General features: G+C 31.8%; 2 protein-coding genes across 2 annotated transcripts; one reads left to right on the plus strand and one right to left on the minus strand.

The window, feature by feature from the left end:
- The first annotated feature begins 5,730 nt into the window (after positions 1-5,730).
- On the plus strand, positions 5,731-8,592 carry LOC102665471 (putative uncharacterized protein DDB_G0274405). The gene is made up of 4 exons (XM_006587141.3): positions 5,731-6,340; positions 6,627-6,682; positions 7,218-7,285; positions 7,684-8,592. The coding sequence occupies exons 1-4, from the start codon at positions 6,068-6,070 to the stop codon at positions 8,400-8,402; spliced, it is 1,116 nt and encodes a 371-aa protein (XP_006587204.1). The 5' UTR covers positions 5,731-6,067; the 3' UTR covers positions 8,403-8,592.
- Positions 8,593-14,150: 5,558 nt separating this feature from the next.
- LOC102660556 (uncharacterized) lies at positions 14,151-15,927 on the minus strand. The gene is made up of 6 exons (XM_041005475.1): positions 15,612-15,927; positions 15,267-15,517; positions 14,909-15,121; positions 14,722-14,814; positions 14,549-14,650; positions 14,151-14,464 (listed from the first exon to the last, which is right to left on the minus strand). Exons 1-6 carry the CDS (start codon positions 15,925-15,927, stop codon positions 14,219-14,221), a joined length of 1,221 nt encoding a protein of 406 aa, XP_040861409.1. The 3' UTR covers positions 14,151-14,218.
- Positions 15,928-16,638: the final 711 nt, after the last annotated feature.

The following is a 16,638-nucleotide window of genomic DNA, read 5'->3' on the forward strand; positions in this document are numbered from 1 at the left end:
CATTTGGAGTGACAATACTTTTTAAATTATTATTATCTATCTATGCGTTGATTATGAAGACATTAAAGTTATGTGATACCTTTTTTTTAAGAAAGTTTTTTTTATTAAATCTAAATATTATATTACGCTTGCTTTATTTCTACAAATAGCTCTTGCGGTAAATGGTGTCACATTCTGTGTCCAACTAGTTTTGGGTATCAAAAGGAGATATCTTGTCTAACCCCTACATTTTTCTAAGATGAATTGATTGAACATTCCCTTTTTCGAGAAAAATTGATGGAATAATGCTTTTTCTAAGAAAAATTGACCAACACTATTTTTTTGGAATACACAAACCAATCGTAATAAATACAGGCACAATCTAAACCATTTATATTGTCGGTGTGACCTCAACAGTTGGTATGAGTCACAAAAGAACAATATATCATCTAATATAAATAATAGTAAGAGTTAGATACAACTCAGTATCTTTGTTTGATATTCACCATATTGCTTAAAACATAAAGAATGTATCTGTTGTTGAGTAGTGTGATAATGACATGATTCCATCATCTGAAGAGATAATGTTTGAATCTTCAAGTGGTTCTAAAGTCATCACAATAAGTGAGGACACGCCATTCGATGTCTTAAGGAAAATAATTAATGATGCCATAAGAGGTTATAGAATTTTGCTTTATTTTTTTATCGTCAACCAATTTACGTTGGTGATGGTTGCGTTGAATGCCAGTGTATGGAGCTTAAACGCGACGATGATATGAGAAAAATGTTATTCATCATTCAAAATTTAGCAACAAAAGTCCAACTGAGTTGAATATAACTTTTGGCAAATTGTCAGATGAACTCCTTGCCTTGTTGTGCAAACTAAGGAAACCAAGAACTACTGATGAGATAATTGCTCTGATGCGTGATGAATCAGTGTAGTCATTGCACAAGCTAGTTGTTGATACTTTTTTAGAGTAAACTTGCAATTCATCATTGGAATTCTATTGTTATTTTTTTGGCTAAAATTATCTACTTTAATCATATACTTCTACAAATATCAATTGACATGCATTCTGCCCTCCATTATCTAGATAAAGTTAGTTTCATCTTTTTTTTCTCTTGTGTTTACATTCAAATTATGTCACTTATTCTAAATGTTTTATTTAAGGAATAACTTATTCTTTAAAATAAATTAATTTAAATATATATTTTTTAAAATGTTTATTTTTTATAGAAAGATTGATTGAGAGAATTTTATACAAAATATGGAAATGAGAATAAAATAAAAAATGAATATAAAAAAATACCCAATTATAAATAATAAATAAAATATTTGAAAGCAAAAAAAATAAAAAGATTATAAAAAATAATACATGCAACTTGGTTTTAAAAAAAACTACATTGAGAAATTGATTCTCTAGAAATTGATTTCCTAATGTATAAAACAAGAAAAAATATAGTTAAGAAATTGGTTCTTGAACAATTGATTTCTAACTATGACGAAAAAAAGTTGTGCAAGTAATAAACTCAACATTCACAATGAAATGTATCATTTGGATAAATAATTTTTGGGTGTATTATTTGCGTAAATATTTAGTTTATTTGTATTTTTAATGTAAAAAACTCAAAAAATTGCCATGGCTGCTATATTAGACTTTTAGATGATGTCCTAAACAGGAGAGGTAAACCTTCTAAGTTGACATTAGGAGTACTTTCTAATGTGGTTGTGGCCTTAATATTTGACATTAGGAGTACTTTCTACATCGGTTAAAACCATAACCGATGTAGAAAACAGGAGAGGTAAACCATAGAAAGGATTAAATGTTATGCATTTGCATTTAAAATTCATTCGACATTAGTAACTTTTGAAAGTTCTCCATAAATTAACCTTTTCTTTCAATCCCTTTGTCTTTTTCCTTTTCTAATTGAACTTTCTCTGTTGTTGTCTTCATTACTCAAGTTAAACAATAAATTTAATCCATGTATACCGTACAACTAAATACCATTTTGGTCTCTAAAGAATTCAATCACAAATGGAAGTTAGCAATTTCATTTCTAAAAGATATAAAGTTGATCCATTTCATTATATTTCTACATTAATTAGTTGTTGAAAAGGACTAAATTGATTGACATTTTCACAAATTGGAATAAAATTGATGATTTTATTTACATTATTGAGAAAAGTATTCCCTAGTAAGCAAAAGTACTATGTAGAGTTTTTTTAGTTTCAAACACATTGAAAAATTGACTATGATTAATAAACTAGAACATCGAGTAAATTTTGAATCCAAGATGGAAGAATCTTGGTAAGGAATAAGGCACCTCAGAGAGTTGTTCTGAAAACGGGGCAGACAACCATGCATTCTCAAATTCATCATAGTTTATCGGTTCAGAAACATCAAAGAATTCATCAAAATCATCCAATCCCATTAAACTTGTACAATGAGAAGTTTCTCCATCAGTCTCTCCTTCCAATACACATTTCACGACTTTGTTGTTCACTTATGTAACTTCATTCTTAATATCTACTACTATTTCAATAGGCTCGGAGGAACCATTTCCAGCTTTGGCCTTAAACAACTTTCTTAGAGCTACAAATGATGAAGATTTTAAAACTTAAAGTGCCAGTGGAACAATATCATTATGTAAAAGCTATAAATAAAAACTTCAATATCTATCATATCATATCTTATATTAAAGTTTAAAATAATCATTTGGTCTAAATAAGTGACACTAATTTTGAAATTAGTCACCATACAACCTTATTAGTACACATTAATTAGTCTTTGATTTTACAATGTTTCTTAAATTTTAGTCACTATATGCCTTTCTAATTATAAGGACTAAACATAATTTTTTTCATACAGATTGATTCCTAAATATATTAAATATTAAACATACCTGCAACTCTAGGCAAAAAATAAACCACCTTTGCTTCTAGTTTTGCATTCCAACATTATACATATTGTAAAAATATGACAATTAAATTTTGGAAGGATTAAAAGAAGATACACAACACCACGCCACTCGCAAGCAGCGAAGGGATGCTACCTCACATTCTTTGGTACTGGAGCCTCGGTTCCTCTTCGTCTCCAGTGACGTGGTTTGGGAGGATGTTTTGGAGGGTTTGGAGGAGCATTTGGATTTGTGGCAACTGTTGCCGACGGAGACGTTGTGAAGGACGCCACCTTTGGTCCAATAACGGTGACAATTTTGCAGAAGTGGCGGGACTGAGAAAGGTTGTAGTTGGTTATGGCTTTGGATGGGAATGGACCCTTGGAATGCGAAACCCTAGATTTGCAAAATTGAAAATGAAGGAGGGAAAATAAAGAGTGGAGTAACCACTATTTCACCAAACAACATCAGTTTTTATAAAAACCAATGTTAACATATACACACAACATCAATTTTAAAAAAATCGATGTTAACAATTGATAAAACAATGTCGGGTTTTAAAAAATTGATGTTAACAATTGATAAAATAATATCAGTCTTTTTAAAATCGATGTTAATATTGACATACAACATCGATTTTCTAAAAAGCCAATGTTAATGAACTCAACTTATTTACAAATATGTCACCATGCTATTTTTAACATCGATTTTTATAAAATTAATGTTAAAATGATGACGCTAAAAATTTATTTTCTAATAGTGTAAAATTGTTAACAGAAAAAAATATAGACCAAAAATACTAAAATTGTTGTTTTAACACAAAAGGTGAAATTAAAAAATGTACGTCTAGATAAAAAAAATATAATTAATCTTTATGTTTTGAAAATGTGTGCTTAATAGTATTGATTATATAAAATATAAAATTGTTATGGTACATGGATGAATACCATATTTAATAGTATTATTAAATTTGATTCTATAGAATACAAAAATTAATGCTACGTAAGGAAAAAAATTATTATGTTTGAATTTTATTTTTTAACATATGATTTATAAAATATTTTAGAAAACCTTAATTGAATAAAAAAAATTGTTGTTATACTAAATATGAAATAAAATCTCTATTTATATATTTTTATAAATATAATAATTGTAGCACCAAATTTTTCTTTATTAGATTTTTCAATGCAATTTTAATTTATTTATATATTACAAATATATAGTTGGATTTTTTTATTTTTAAAATTAAATATTTTATTATATTTATTGAATACCATATTATTGTTTTTTGGTACATGAGAAATTTTTGGCACATGATAGAATACCATATTCAATACTCCTTTTGTTTTTATATAACACCCAATTAACTAATTCATTAATATTTTGGTAGTAAAAATTTGTGTTAAATTGATATATTTTTTCAAAATTATCCCTATAATTAATACTCCTTTCTCTTCTAATTGTTTAATAATACATTCTCTCTTATTTTTAAATTAGGAATATTTAGAGTCTAAAAATAATTAATGCAATAAATATTATAGATTTAATCTTACAAAAATAAAAAAATGTCATTTTAATATTTAGTCTTATAGAAGAGAGGAAATAATATTATTAAATTTGATTATATAGAACACAAAAATTAATGATATTTAAGGAAAAAAATTAATTATAAATTTATATAAAGGCTATATTATTACCATTAAAAATTGTTGACCACTTTATTATTGAATTGATAGCAATATTATAATTATATTTGTAAAATACTGTGTGTATTTATTAATAATATTTATGATTAAAAGAACGAATTATATTAAATATTATAATTTATTGAGTCAATTTTTTAAATTCTTTATTATAGACTATACTTTTTTTTTTACATATTTCTCATTTTGTATAAGAGTGAGGATTGTAACTCTTTACATTATAAATTTTTATAAAATATGTTTGGAAATAAATATTTTTGAATATATTGAAAGTTTTGATACAATTTATTTTTAAGTAAAAATTAATAAGAAGTGTCTCATACTATATACGAAACAAATTTATATGTTTATATATTTAAATAAATATTTCATTTATAGAATTAAATCTTGGATTAATATTTTTTAAGTAAAATTTACTATATACGTAGATAAATATATAGATAACATATATTAATTAAAATATTGATTTTTTATAATTTTATCTCAATTTTATAAATATCATAAAACACTATAAATTATCCTATCATCTTTAATAAAATATATGCTATATTAACTTAAAATTTTAAGTCTTAAACTAAAACACAAAAAATGATACGTCCTAAACTTATCCAAAAATAAATAATATAATTATTTTAGGTATTTATTTATTTTCGAAACCTTATTTACATTAGGATAATAATGATAATAAAATAATCGAAAAGCATAAAAAGAAAATCTTGAAAGCCCCCACATAATACATTTATGATATGTGTGTAGTAATAATTTTGAATTATCAATTCACCCTACATTATAGAAAAGAGTATGACTGCTAGAGAACATATGGGTCCTTGTTGAGGAGAGTCACGGTTGCGGGCCCCACCCTCCCTTCTTAAAAGTATCAACGATAGAATCACCCACCCTTTCTCCCATATCCTCTTATCAATTTAATTTTCAATTTTTCTTTCTCTCTCTCTTTATTCTCCTATCAATTTTAATTTCTCTAATTTTCTATTTGCTAATTTTCCCTCATCCACTCTGGCACTTCGTCCGTACTCTGTCCCTTTCCTATTTCTCTCTCTTCCACCGGCTACCGCCCCAGCCGGTCACTCTTTACACGTGCGTGACTCCACCACACGTGCGTGACTCAACCATACAAATTTCAACACCCTCCTTTCCGTGGTGCAACAAATAAAAAGTGAGACAGGAACCCAGAGCAGCAAAGCATATATGGAGAGAGAAAGAGTGAGTGTGTTGACGAGAGAGTTTCACAAATAAACTCACAAAACCATGTTTTTCTTCTTCTTCTTGGTCTTTGACACCATGAAGAAGTAGTATTAGTAGATGGATGTATATAGCTTTTCACCCTTTAGAGTTTTTTTTCTTTCTTTCTTCTCTTTTGTTTTGTCTCCAAAATCCTTATTTCTCCCGAAATCTAGAGTAAGATCTCTTTTTTCAAGTGTTTTTGAAAGGGTGAAATCTAGTGAGAGCATTCATTAATCTTTGCACCTATGAGGATCCGTAAGAGACAAGTGCCTTTCCCTCTCTTGCCGGTGACTCACTCAGATCCCAACCTGATCAACCGGTCACCGGTGATGGTGCAACTCAACGATGACACCAAAGCTTCTTCTTGCACTACTTATCATGGTTCAACCATCACTGCACCCTCACCCCTCTTGGATCGCCCTCAGCCGGCCGATCAGCCTCTCCCACCGATCGGGAAGCCCACCAACGGCTCTGATGAGTCCTCCGGAGAATGGCACAAAAAGCAAGAAGAGTCTTTGGTCAGTGGAAATATTATTGTTTCACATGAATCACCTTAATTTTTTCTCCTTTTTCTGGGGGGGTGGGTTTGGGTTTGTGAATTAGTGCACTTTTGCCCAACTTTGACAATGAGTTGGTGTAATTAAATTAAATTATTGTTATTGTGTTGTTGTTTTTAATTTTTATTTTAGACTTCTCACAAAAGAGTACATTTAGGGGTAACCATTAACCAATAACCAACCTTGTATTAGTGGATCCCATGTATTTATATATGTTGAATATTTTCCTTTTTTTTGTGATTTGCAGGTGGAAGATGGGAGAAGGAATGAAGAGGGAGAGGGACATAAGGGTAATGATGCCAGGTAAGAATTATGAAACCAACTTAACTAGCTAGCTAGACATGAATTAAAATAGAGATAAAGACATGAAATTATTTTTTCCTCTCTTATATACTTGTTCATGAAATCTCGTAGTAAAAAAGGTGAAAACATGGAGACCCATAACTTGATTTTTTAACCATCTATCATGAAAAAAAAAAGAATTTTTAATAATTATTTATTGTTTATAAAATTATTTATGTACAAAGGAAAAAGAAAATACTGTTAGTGGAAATACTGTTGAAAGTGTTTTAAATAAGAGTCTTGTGTATCCACCATACCCCTCTTGTGAAATGCAATCGTTTTTTTCTCCAAATTGGTTAAACTACCGTTTGCCCTTGAGGTGCACAATCGGGTAGTAGAACCTAATGCTGGTCCCCAGCTACTCTCACTCTTTTTGAAAACATTACATACCTTCTTCTTTTTTTCATCCTTTCCCTTTAGGCTGTAAATTTTGTGTGGGGTGTGCTTATAATATACGGTTGTTAATTGGTCTTTCTGAGTCTTCTTTTGTTTGTAGGAAAGGAAGCATCTCGTGTTCAGAAACGCTAGCTGAAACATTTTCATCTCCAAGCCCTCCTAAACAAGGTAACAAAGATGCAAAATGAGTTTGAACAATGCATGAATTTACCACATAATAATCTTAACTTTGGTTGGAGAATATATACACACATGCAACCTCGATTTTTTTTTTCATACATCACTTTTACACCCACTTTAAACTCTTGTCTATATATGACCTCTTCATTACATCATATTATATATATATATATATATATATATATATATATATATATATATATATATATATATATATTTCTCTCTTCTGTCTCTTTTTAGTTCTAGCTATCTAGTAACTCATTGGTATATATGCATGCATAATTTCCCATGCTTCCTTGATATCTCATCCTTCAAAAGGGTGCATATATATATAAATACCCTGAAGAGTGTCAAAAGATAACTTTTTAATTTTCATACACACATAGATGGGAGATGGTTCGAGGGAGATAAAGCTTTTCCTCTCAAGAAACGAAGAGGGGCCTTCGAGAATGCAACGGAAGATGATAACAATAATAATGACAATGATGACAACGACAACAAGAATTTGAAAACAAAGGGGAAGAGAATGAAGACAAAGATAAACCAGAAATGTTCGAGGCAAGACGACAGCAAAGAAAAAGAAGAGGAAGAAGAGGTAAGAGAGAACGAGGAAGAGGTGGCAACAAGAGCAACAAAACCCGAACAAGAAAACGTTGGTAAGAAGAGGGTAAGGGGTGGTGCACTAATGGAAGGTTCAAGGTGCAGTCGTGTAAATGGGAGAGGATGGAGGTGTTGCCAACAAACCTTGGTGGGTTACTCTCTTTGCGAGCATCACTTAGGGAAAGGAAGGTTGAGAAGCATGACAAGTGTGAGAAACAAGTCCATTGGCACAACAAGTGTTGCACCAAAGAACAATATCAATATTGTGCCTCAATCCGAGAATTTATTCGAAAAACAAACAACAAAGTCTAGTACTACAAGTCGTGTCACTCATGAAGAGTACCCTTTGGGAAATGATGCTGAAAACAATGATGAGAAAAAGCAAGTGATTGTCACAAAGAGGAGGATGAAGCTTGGAATGGTGAAAGCTCGATCCATAAGCAGCTTGCTGGGGCAAACCAACACTGAAATTGTTGCCATAGCTGAGGATAATGATAAGAAATAGCTAAGTAAGGCAAAAAAAAAAAAAAAAAAGAAGAAGAAGAAGAAGAAGAAAAAAATAACTAAGTGCATAAACTGCTATTATTTCATGTAACTTGTGTTTGAAAAATATTTTTAATAATGGACCTTGTTGTCTTATACCTACATGGGTGCAACTTCTTCCTAACAAACTAGCATGGGTGATGCTTTGGTTTCTTGCTTCCATGTTTTGTATGTTATCGTTTTCTTCATTTTTTGTGAAGCTTTATTTTTAAATTTATTTATTTATTTATATATAACTTTTCTTTATTGCTTCGCCTGTGATCATGAAATTATTATTTAAGTATATTGGACTGGGCACGATCTGATGTTGCAGTTGAATGCAATATTTATACACCCACTTGATTAAATTATGTAATGGAGTATATACTTCCCCGGTGGATACTCGATCATGGTCACTGAGTCTTCTTTGACCAACCCTTACATCTTGAAGTGATCTATCACGTGATGAAGTGTTGTTAACAAGATAGGAGGAGAATAAACAATTCATTAACATTTGGGTGATTAATTGAATGGTTCGATCGTCAAGTTGTCCATGCACACTTGGTCTCAACAATTGCGTACTATTTAATTAATATAATACAGGATCTACATACATATAGGTCGATGATAACTTGAAGAAATTAAAATAGTTGTCTTTAATGGATTTTGCATTAAAGATTTTTAATAAAATTATTTAAACGCAAGTTGGTATTTTCATTTCATACCACAACCTTTTATGTCATGCATTTATTCTTGCATATTAGTTGCAACTTGGAATCTATAATGGGGATCATATGAGGTTGACGTAAGTAGTCGGAGAACAATATCTATGGTTGAATGGTACTATTATTAAAGAATTAATAAACTAATTAATAGCATGCATGACTTTTTCCATAGAGGGTTTTATGAGAATTTTTTTGCATGTTTTTTTTTTCGTATATCAGTAAAAATTTGAAAAAATTTACGCAAAGCAATTGAAAACAAAATTTTAAAATGTCGTTAATATTACAATTAATCTCGCAATTTTTGCTAGATACCTTATGATGTTCTAACAGTAATAATTTGTCCTAGTTGATGTGAGAGAAGCAATCTATTTCTAGAGTTTCGGATTTGGATTCATATTGAATGAATTAATCGCGAACTCTTTTTTTTCCACAACATATAATAAATTAACAATTGAAATTTAAATAAATAGAAGATCAATCTTATTCATAAAGGTACATACAGAGGGTTACATATATACATGAAAACTGAAATGGAAAATGAGTGACAGAGCTAGAAATAAAGTAACAACAACTAAAGTTAAGAAAATAAAATAAGTAGCAACTAAAGATTAGCATGTAGTTGGTTCCGTAACAGACGCTAATTAGTTGGAAACTAATTTGACCACGTGTATTAGCCCACCTCAGACCGGAGAATGTATATTAATCATTCCCAGTTTGGAAAAAATAGATCTAAATGGTGCAAGTGTTAGAGGCTTTATGTAAATATCGACCAATTGTTGTGCTGAGGGGATGGGCAAAAGATGAATAAGGCCTTGGTTGAGCTTCTCTCGAACAATGTGGCAATCCAACTCAATATGTTTGGTATGCTCATGGAGGCTAGGATTGTGAGAAATATGAATTGTTGAGCGGTTGTCGTAGAAGAGTGACACGGGAGAAGGTTCAGCGGCTTGCAGATCCTTAAATAGATAAGAAATCCATTGAACTTCACACACTGTTGCTGCAATTGCATGATACTCGGCTTCATAGGAGGACCTTGTTGTAGTAGTTTGCTTCTTGGATCGCCATGAGATTAAAGAAGAACCAATGTATAAACAATACCCAGCAATGGATTTTCTAGAATCAATGCAACCGGCCCAGTCAGAGTCACTGTAGGCTGTGAGCGTTTGATGCTGGGTAGAAAAGGCCACACCCATGTGAGCCTTTGATATAACGAAGTACTCTGTGAGCAGTTGCTTGATGACAATTTGTGGGAGCAGATAGGAATTGACTAAGTTGATTCACTGCAAAAGCTATATTTGGCCTTGTGGTGGTAAGATAAAGGAGTCTTCCTATCAATCTTCTATAGGAGCTAATATCAAAAAGTGGTTTGCCAATAGCAGCTCCCAGCTTGATGGAGGTATCCATAGGTGTTGTTGCTGCCTTAAAACAGAGAAATGTCATTTCCTGCTAACAAAACATCATCAACATATAATAGTAAAGTTGTGAAGGATGTCTCTGTCTTCTTTATATACAAGGTGTGATCAGCTTGACTTTGAGAATAACCAAGAACTTGCAGGGCATGTGAAATAGTGTTGAACCACTGTCGACTGGCTTGCTTTAACCCATAGAGAGATTTCTTTAATAAACAAACTTGATTAGGCTTAGAAGTCGATAGACCTTGCGGTAAAGCCATATAGATTTCTTCTTCTAGATTTGAATGCAAGAAAGCATTATCTACATCTAATTGGTGTAGAACCACTTTTTGGAAGAGGCCAAAGCCAACACAACTTTTAAAGTGGTCATCTTTGTAACGGGGGAAAAGGTATCCATGAAGTCAATACCTTCTATTTGAGTGTAACCCTTCATAACTAGTCTTGCTTTGTATCGTTCTACTGTCCCATCTTGTTTGTGCTTGACTTTGTAGACCCACTTGCGACCAATTAGGTTTTTATCAGGTGGTTTATCAACTAGGACCCATGTATTGTTCCTCGCCAGTGCCTCTAGTTCTTGATCCATGGCTATCCTCAAACATTCATGTTTGACGGCCTCAGAATAATTAGTAGGTTCAGGTGTGGTGGTGATATTCATAACAAAAGACTGATATGAAGGTGTCAAACGATCATAGGAAAACACTTGAGAAAGAGGATAGAGATTACCTTTGCCTGAAGATTGATGTGGCACATCAGTGGCAGTAGCAAGGTTGCAGTGATAATCCTGTAGATATGAAGGAGGCTTTCTAATTCTCATAGTTGGACATTGTGGTACTGGTATAAGATTATGTGATGTGTCTATTGCATCTGATGTGTGACTGTCAGGAAGAGGATTTTGTTGTGTTTTAGCTTCTAACTCAGTTTGTGGAGGAGTGTAATCAAAAGGCTCCATAGGAATAAAGGTTGATAAGGAAAAATATTTTCATGGAAGATGACATTCCGAGACACTGATAACTCTCTTGTTTTGAGATCATAGACAATATAGCCTTTTGTGCCACTTTTGTATCCCAGAAAAACACACCTTGTGGCTCTAAGATCAAATTTAGTCCTATGACCAACAAGTGTGGAGGAGAAACAAAGTGAACCAAAGACCTTGAGTTGAGTTAGGTTAGGAAGATAGTTATATAAGAGTTGATAAGGGCATTTGTTACCCAAGACTGGTGTAAGGATTCTATTTATGAGATAAACTGAGTGTGTAAATGCATAACACCAAAATATTTTGGGAACATTAGCTTGGAACAACAAGGCTCTGACAACATTGAGAATATGCTGGTGTTTTCTCTCTACTATGAGTTTTGTTGGGGAGTCTCTACACAACTTGTTTGGTGAACTATTCCTCTTGTAGCATAAAATTGGTCAAATTTGAACTCCTTACCATTGTCAATTCTAATGGTTTTAACTATGGTTTGAAACTGGTTTTTCACTAATGTACAAAAGGCTTGAATTAAAGGTCTAACTTCTATTTTATTTTTCAACAAATAAATCCAAGTGTGTCTAGAGTGTCATCTACTATGGTAAGGAAATAAGAATGACCATGTATTGACATTACATAAACTGGACCCTAAATATCGGCATGAATCAACTCGAATATTGCAGTGGTAAAGGAAGAACTCAAGGGAAAACTCAGTTTTCTTTGTTTTGCAATATGACATATATCATAAACATGATTCTTATTACGCTAAATGAAAGGAAACATTTCACTGATTGTTTGACCTCTATCAAAAGAAGGATGGCCCAACCTATAATGCCATAAATTGGGCAAACTAGAAGAAAAACTACATGAGAAATTTTCTGAAACAGAGTTGGAGAGTTCGTTGCAAATAGCAGAGGATTGAGAAGACTCGACTGCCTGTGTGAGAATATATAGGCCTCTTTCTGCTTTAGTTGTGCCAATCATCTTGCAAGCATTGAAATCCTGTATTAAACAGATGTCCTCAAGGAAAGTTAGTTTACAAAGAAGGGTTTGAGTCAATTTTGTAACTGATATCAGATTGAATTTGAAACATGGTAGGAATAAAACATCAGTTAAAACAAAATTGGGTGAGAGATGAATTGTGCCATAAATGGTGGCTGAAACTAGGATTCCATTGGGTAGGGACACTTTGATAGGTGGTATGTGCTTGTATGCAGTAAAGTAACTGAGGGAATTTGAGATGTGATTCGTGGCACCAATTACCATTGCTTGTCGGAGTTGAATGAGTACAAGCGTTTACATGGGCAATGTTCTGTGTGGAGTCCCTCTGATCTTGCTGTGGCAGTAGAGGCATCAAATTTTGATATTGGCTCGCAGTAAAACCAAACACTACAACAAATCTGTTAAATAATGGAGGTTATTTTTTCGTTTAGTGGAGGTTTTTACCCTCCGCAAAATAAATTACGGAGGTTTTCAAAAACCTTCGCAGTTATATTTGCCACAAGCAATTAGTGGCGGTTTTCGAAAACCTCTGGTATCGAGAATATTTTGCAGAGGTTTTTTTTGTAGAGATTTTAAATCTACGCTAACTGTGGAGGTTTTTTAAAGGTGGTTTTAAACTTACGCTAACTGTGGAGGTTTATTGGAAGAGGTTTTTATACCTACACTAAATATGGAGGTTTTTTGTAGGAGGTTTTAAACCTATGCTAAATGCGAAGGTTTATTAAAAGAGGTTTTAAAACTATACTATGGAGGGGTTTTTTTTTTAAATCATGCTAGCAATAGATGTTTTACAATTGATTTTCTAATTCTCCTTATTTTCTTGTATATAATGATTTTGTATACTCATTTTAGTTTCATAATCTACATGTATTATAATTTTTCATTTTCTTATGATATCGATAAAAAAATGTAATAAAAAAACTCATAATGAGGACGTAGAAATTATATTTCAATAACCAAAATAATAGCATATAGTTCAAAGATTTATAATTCAAATTTCTATTGTAAATCAAAGTATGACATAAAATCCATAACAAAGTAATATTAGTCTTGTACTAAACTTTAAATCCATAATACATTATAAGCAAACTAAGGGTTGCTAGCACTAGAAGATCCTCTTGCATCCAAAGGTGTATTAAGAACACTTGAAGCATCATTTGGCTGAAATAAGAAAAGAAAAAACACTTAGTCACATATACTATATACAAGGGTGTATCACACATAATAAATCATAATGACCATCAATAAAAATAATCAATTCTAAACAATTGCTTTAATATTCTAAACTTATGCATGGTTATTACCTTGGTCATGTATGTTTACTTAAAGACCTAACTTGAGATAAAGAGTATTAAGAGCTAGCCAAAATGAATAAAATTCTACCTTAATATTGTTGATTAACTATAAAATCTACCTACAAAACTGTAAATTAATTAGCTTAATAAACACACGTACCAATTACAAAATATATTTCCTTACTAATATGCGTGAATAAATTAATAAACTATAGACATATGTAAAACAATTTTAAGAGTACATTGTGTATTATACTAACAAGTTTTAGGATACCTCACATATACATAATGATGTATGCATATTAATTACTTACATATGTTTGATCAGGAGTGAAATAACTAGCTAATTCTTCAGGGATCTTTCCTTCCTTCATTATCATGTAGGCCTTAAAAGCTTATTCTAAATTGTTGTATTTCTCTTGCCATTGGTTTGAAGATGGAAAGGCAACACCAGATGAAGAAGAGCTCAGACTAGAAGCTTGAAGTCTTGTGTTCCTGAATGTATTAGAAGGAACAACTCCTAATCCCATGCATCGCACTCTCCCAGAGTGCTCTAACCCTAACACTCTACCAACAACATCAAGAGGAGAAACTTCAGATTCATCAACTATGCTTTGAGTCAATCCTACTTCAATTTGTTCCTCCAAACATGTAATAAAATGAAATATAAAAGTTTTAAGATTAAGCACAATCCTTGAAAACAATGTTACTAAAGAAAAACATACCGCTATAGTCTTTGCTGCTTCATTTACAAATGATCCATCTTTCCTTTTATGAGTTTCAATATATAATTGTCCATGACTTGGTAGCTTCCCAGTTTCTAACAACTAAGATAAATAAAGAGTAAGTAAACATTGAACTTCTTTAATTAGTAAAAGTTAACATTTAGTGTCATTACCAACTCATTTCTTCTTCTAGGATTAGCTTTGGATCCACCAGTGTGTGGAATAACTTGCTTGCTTCGAATTTCTTTATTTCTCCTACAAAGTTCCTATATGCAAAGCAATTTCAAGTTTACAACTTGTAATAGTAATCATATAATTAGCTATAAAAACAATTCAATAATTAAAACAATCTAATTGTACCAATGTTGATGGTTTATGACGATAATGAACAAAACGAGCCCATTGATCTTTATCTATGCCTATCGGCACATTTTTTATGATTTCATCTCTTGTTTTGGTTGGATCGTTGAATTCATTCCATAAGCTTTGCCTATATGCAGCCCATTTTCTTCCCATACTCATTTTGCAATACCGTTTTGCATCAGCTTCATTAATCTTAAAATAAAATCGAGGCTAAAAAAAAAGACAAATTTATCAAATATCATATGCAAAATAATATATATGTGTGTGTGTGTGTGTGTGTGTGTGTGAAAAATAGTAAAGATAGGGTTTCTAAGTGGTGTAGATATAAAAAGTTATATATAACTAATTGACATACCTTTAAAATTGTTTCAAAGCAATCATCAAAATAAGCTTTAGGTACGCCTGAAGGTCCAGACCATCTATCACAATCCATAGGAAATAATTTGCAATCAGCTGCTAGTGTTCCAAGAAATCCTGCAAGCAAGGCTTGTGCTTCACCAATTGCTTGGCCTTGGTCATCAAAATTCACAATGATGCATAACTCCCTAGGTAAGCTATTGACTCCCCTAACTTTCACCTTAATCTTCTTGATCGTTTCTTCAGAGTCTTTAACAGTAAAAGAATTTCTTAATAAGAAAATGTAATATACTTCATATGATGATAATTACAAAAATAAAAATAAAATACAATACTTGTATACCCATTGCCTCAACAGTCCAACAGTGTGTAGACTCACGCCCAACATGACGTCTAGTTGTTTCATCTTCTTGTGGAACTTCAGATGTTGATACATGAGAAAGAGAGACATTACCAGTTGGGACTTCAGGAGCTTGTGTGGAATCACTTGGTGGGGAAGAAATTTCAGGATTCATTGCTGGAACTTCAGATGTTGATACATGAGAAAGAGGGACATTACCAGTTGGGACTTCAGGAGCTTGTGTGGAATCACTTGGTGAAGGACATTGTGGTTGAGGTGCTGATTTTTGTGGATTTCTAAAATGCTTCACCTTTGGCATGACTACATATTCATGACAACAATATTAAGAGAAAAATAAATAAAGAATAATAAAATTTAAGATGACATACTATCAAAATTAAAACAAGATTAAAATAATTAATAAATGAAATAATAAAAACATTTATAAGTCAATCAACTATATCATATTTAGACAAGTGTGAATTTCTTACTATTTTAGGAGTTACAATTCAATCAACTATATCATCATTTAGATGGCTTGTAGCCAATTGTACATATTGATCATCAAGCCTAGAAAATTGTTCAAGTTGTTGATCTTGGTATGGCTCATTTTCATATGCATTTTCTTCTACTTCTTCTCCCATGCCATATAAATCTCTTGGCTTTATGTGTACAACAACACTCCATCCTTCATTGACTACATCATCTACATAATACACCATTTGTGCTTAAGATGCTTCAATGTATGGTTCATGTTCTTCACGATCACCAATATGAATCAATCTATCAAAGTTAACACAATTAAAATTCCAACAATCCTTTTTATACCCTCTATCTCGTGTAGTATCAACCCATTTACATTTAAAAAGAATAACAGAGAATCGACCATAGTAGTTAATCTCAATGATATCTTCCAACTTCCCATAATAAGGTAAATCTGCTTGCCTTAAGTTGCCATCAACGCTACTTGAAACACATGATGTGTTATATGTTAAGAAAACACCACTGTTTTGTGTTTTTAATCCTTCTT

This window comes from Glycine max, chromosome 9 (assembly GCF_000004515.6).
Source record: "Glycine max cultivar Williams 82 chromosome 9, Glycine_max_v4.0, whole genome shotgun sequence".
In the NCBI taxonomy this organism is placed as follows: Eukaryota; Viridiplantae; Streptophyta; class Magnoliopsida; order Fabales; family Fabaceae; genus Glycine; species Glycine max.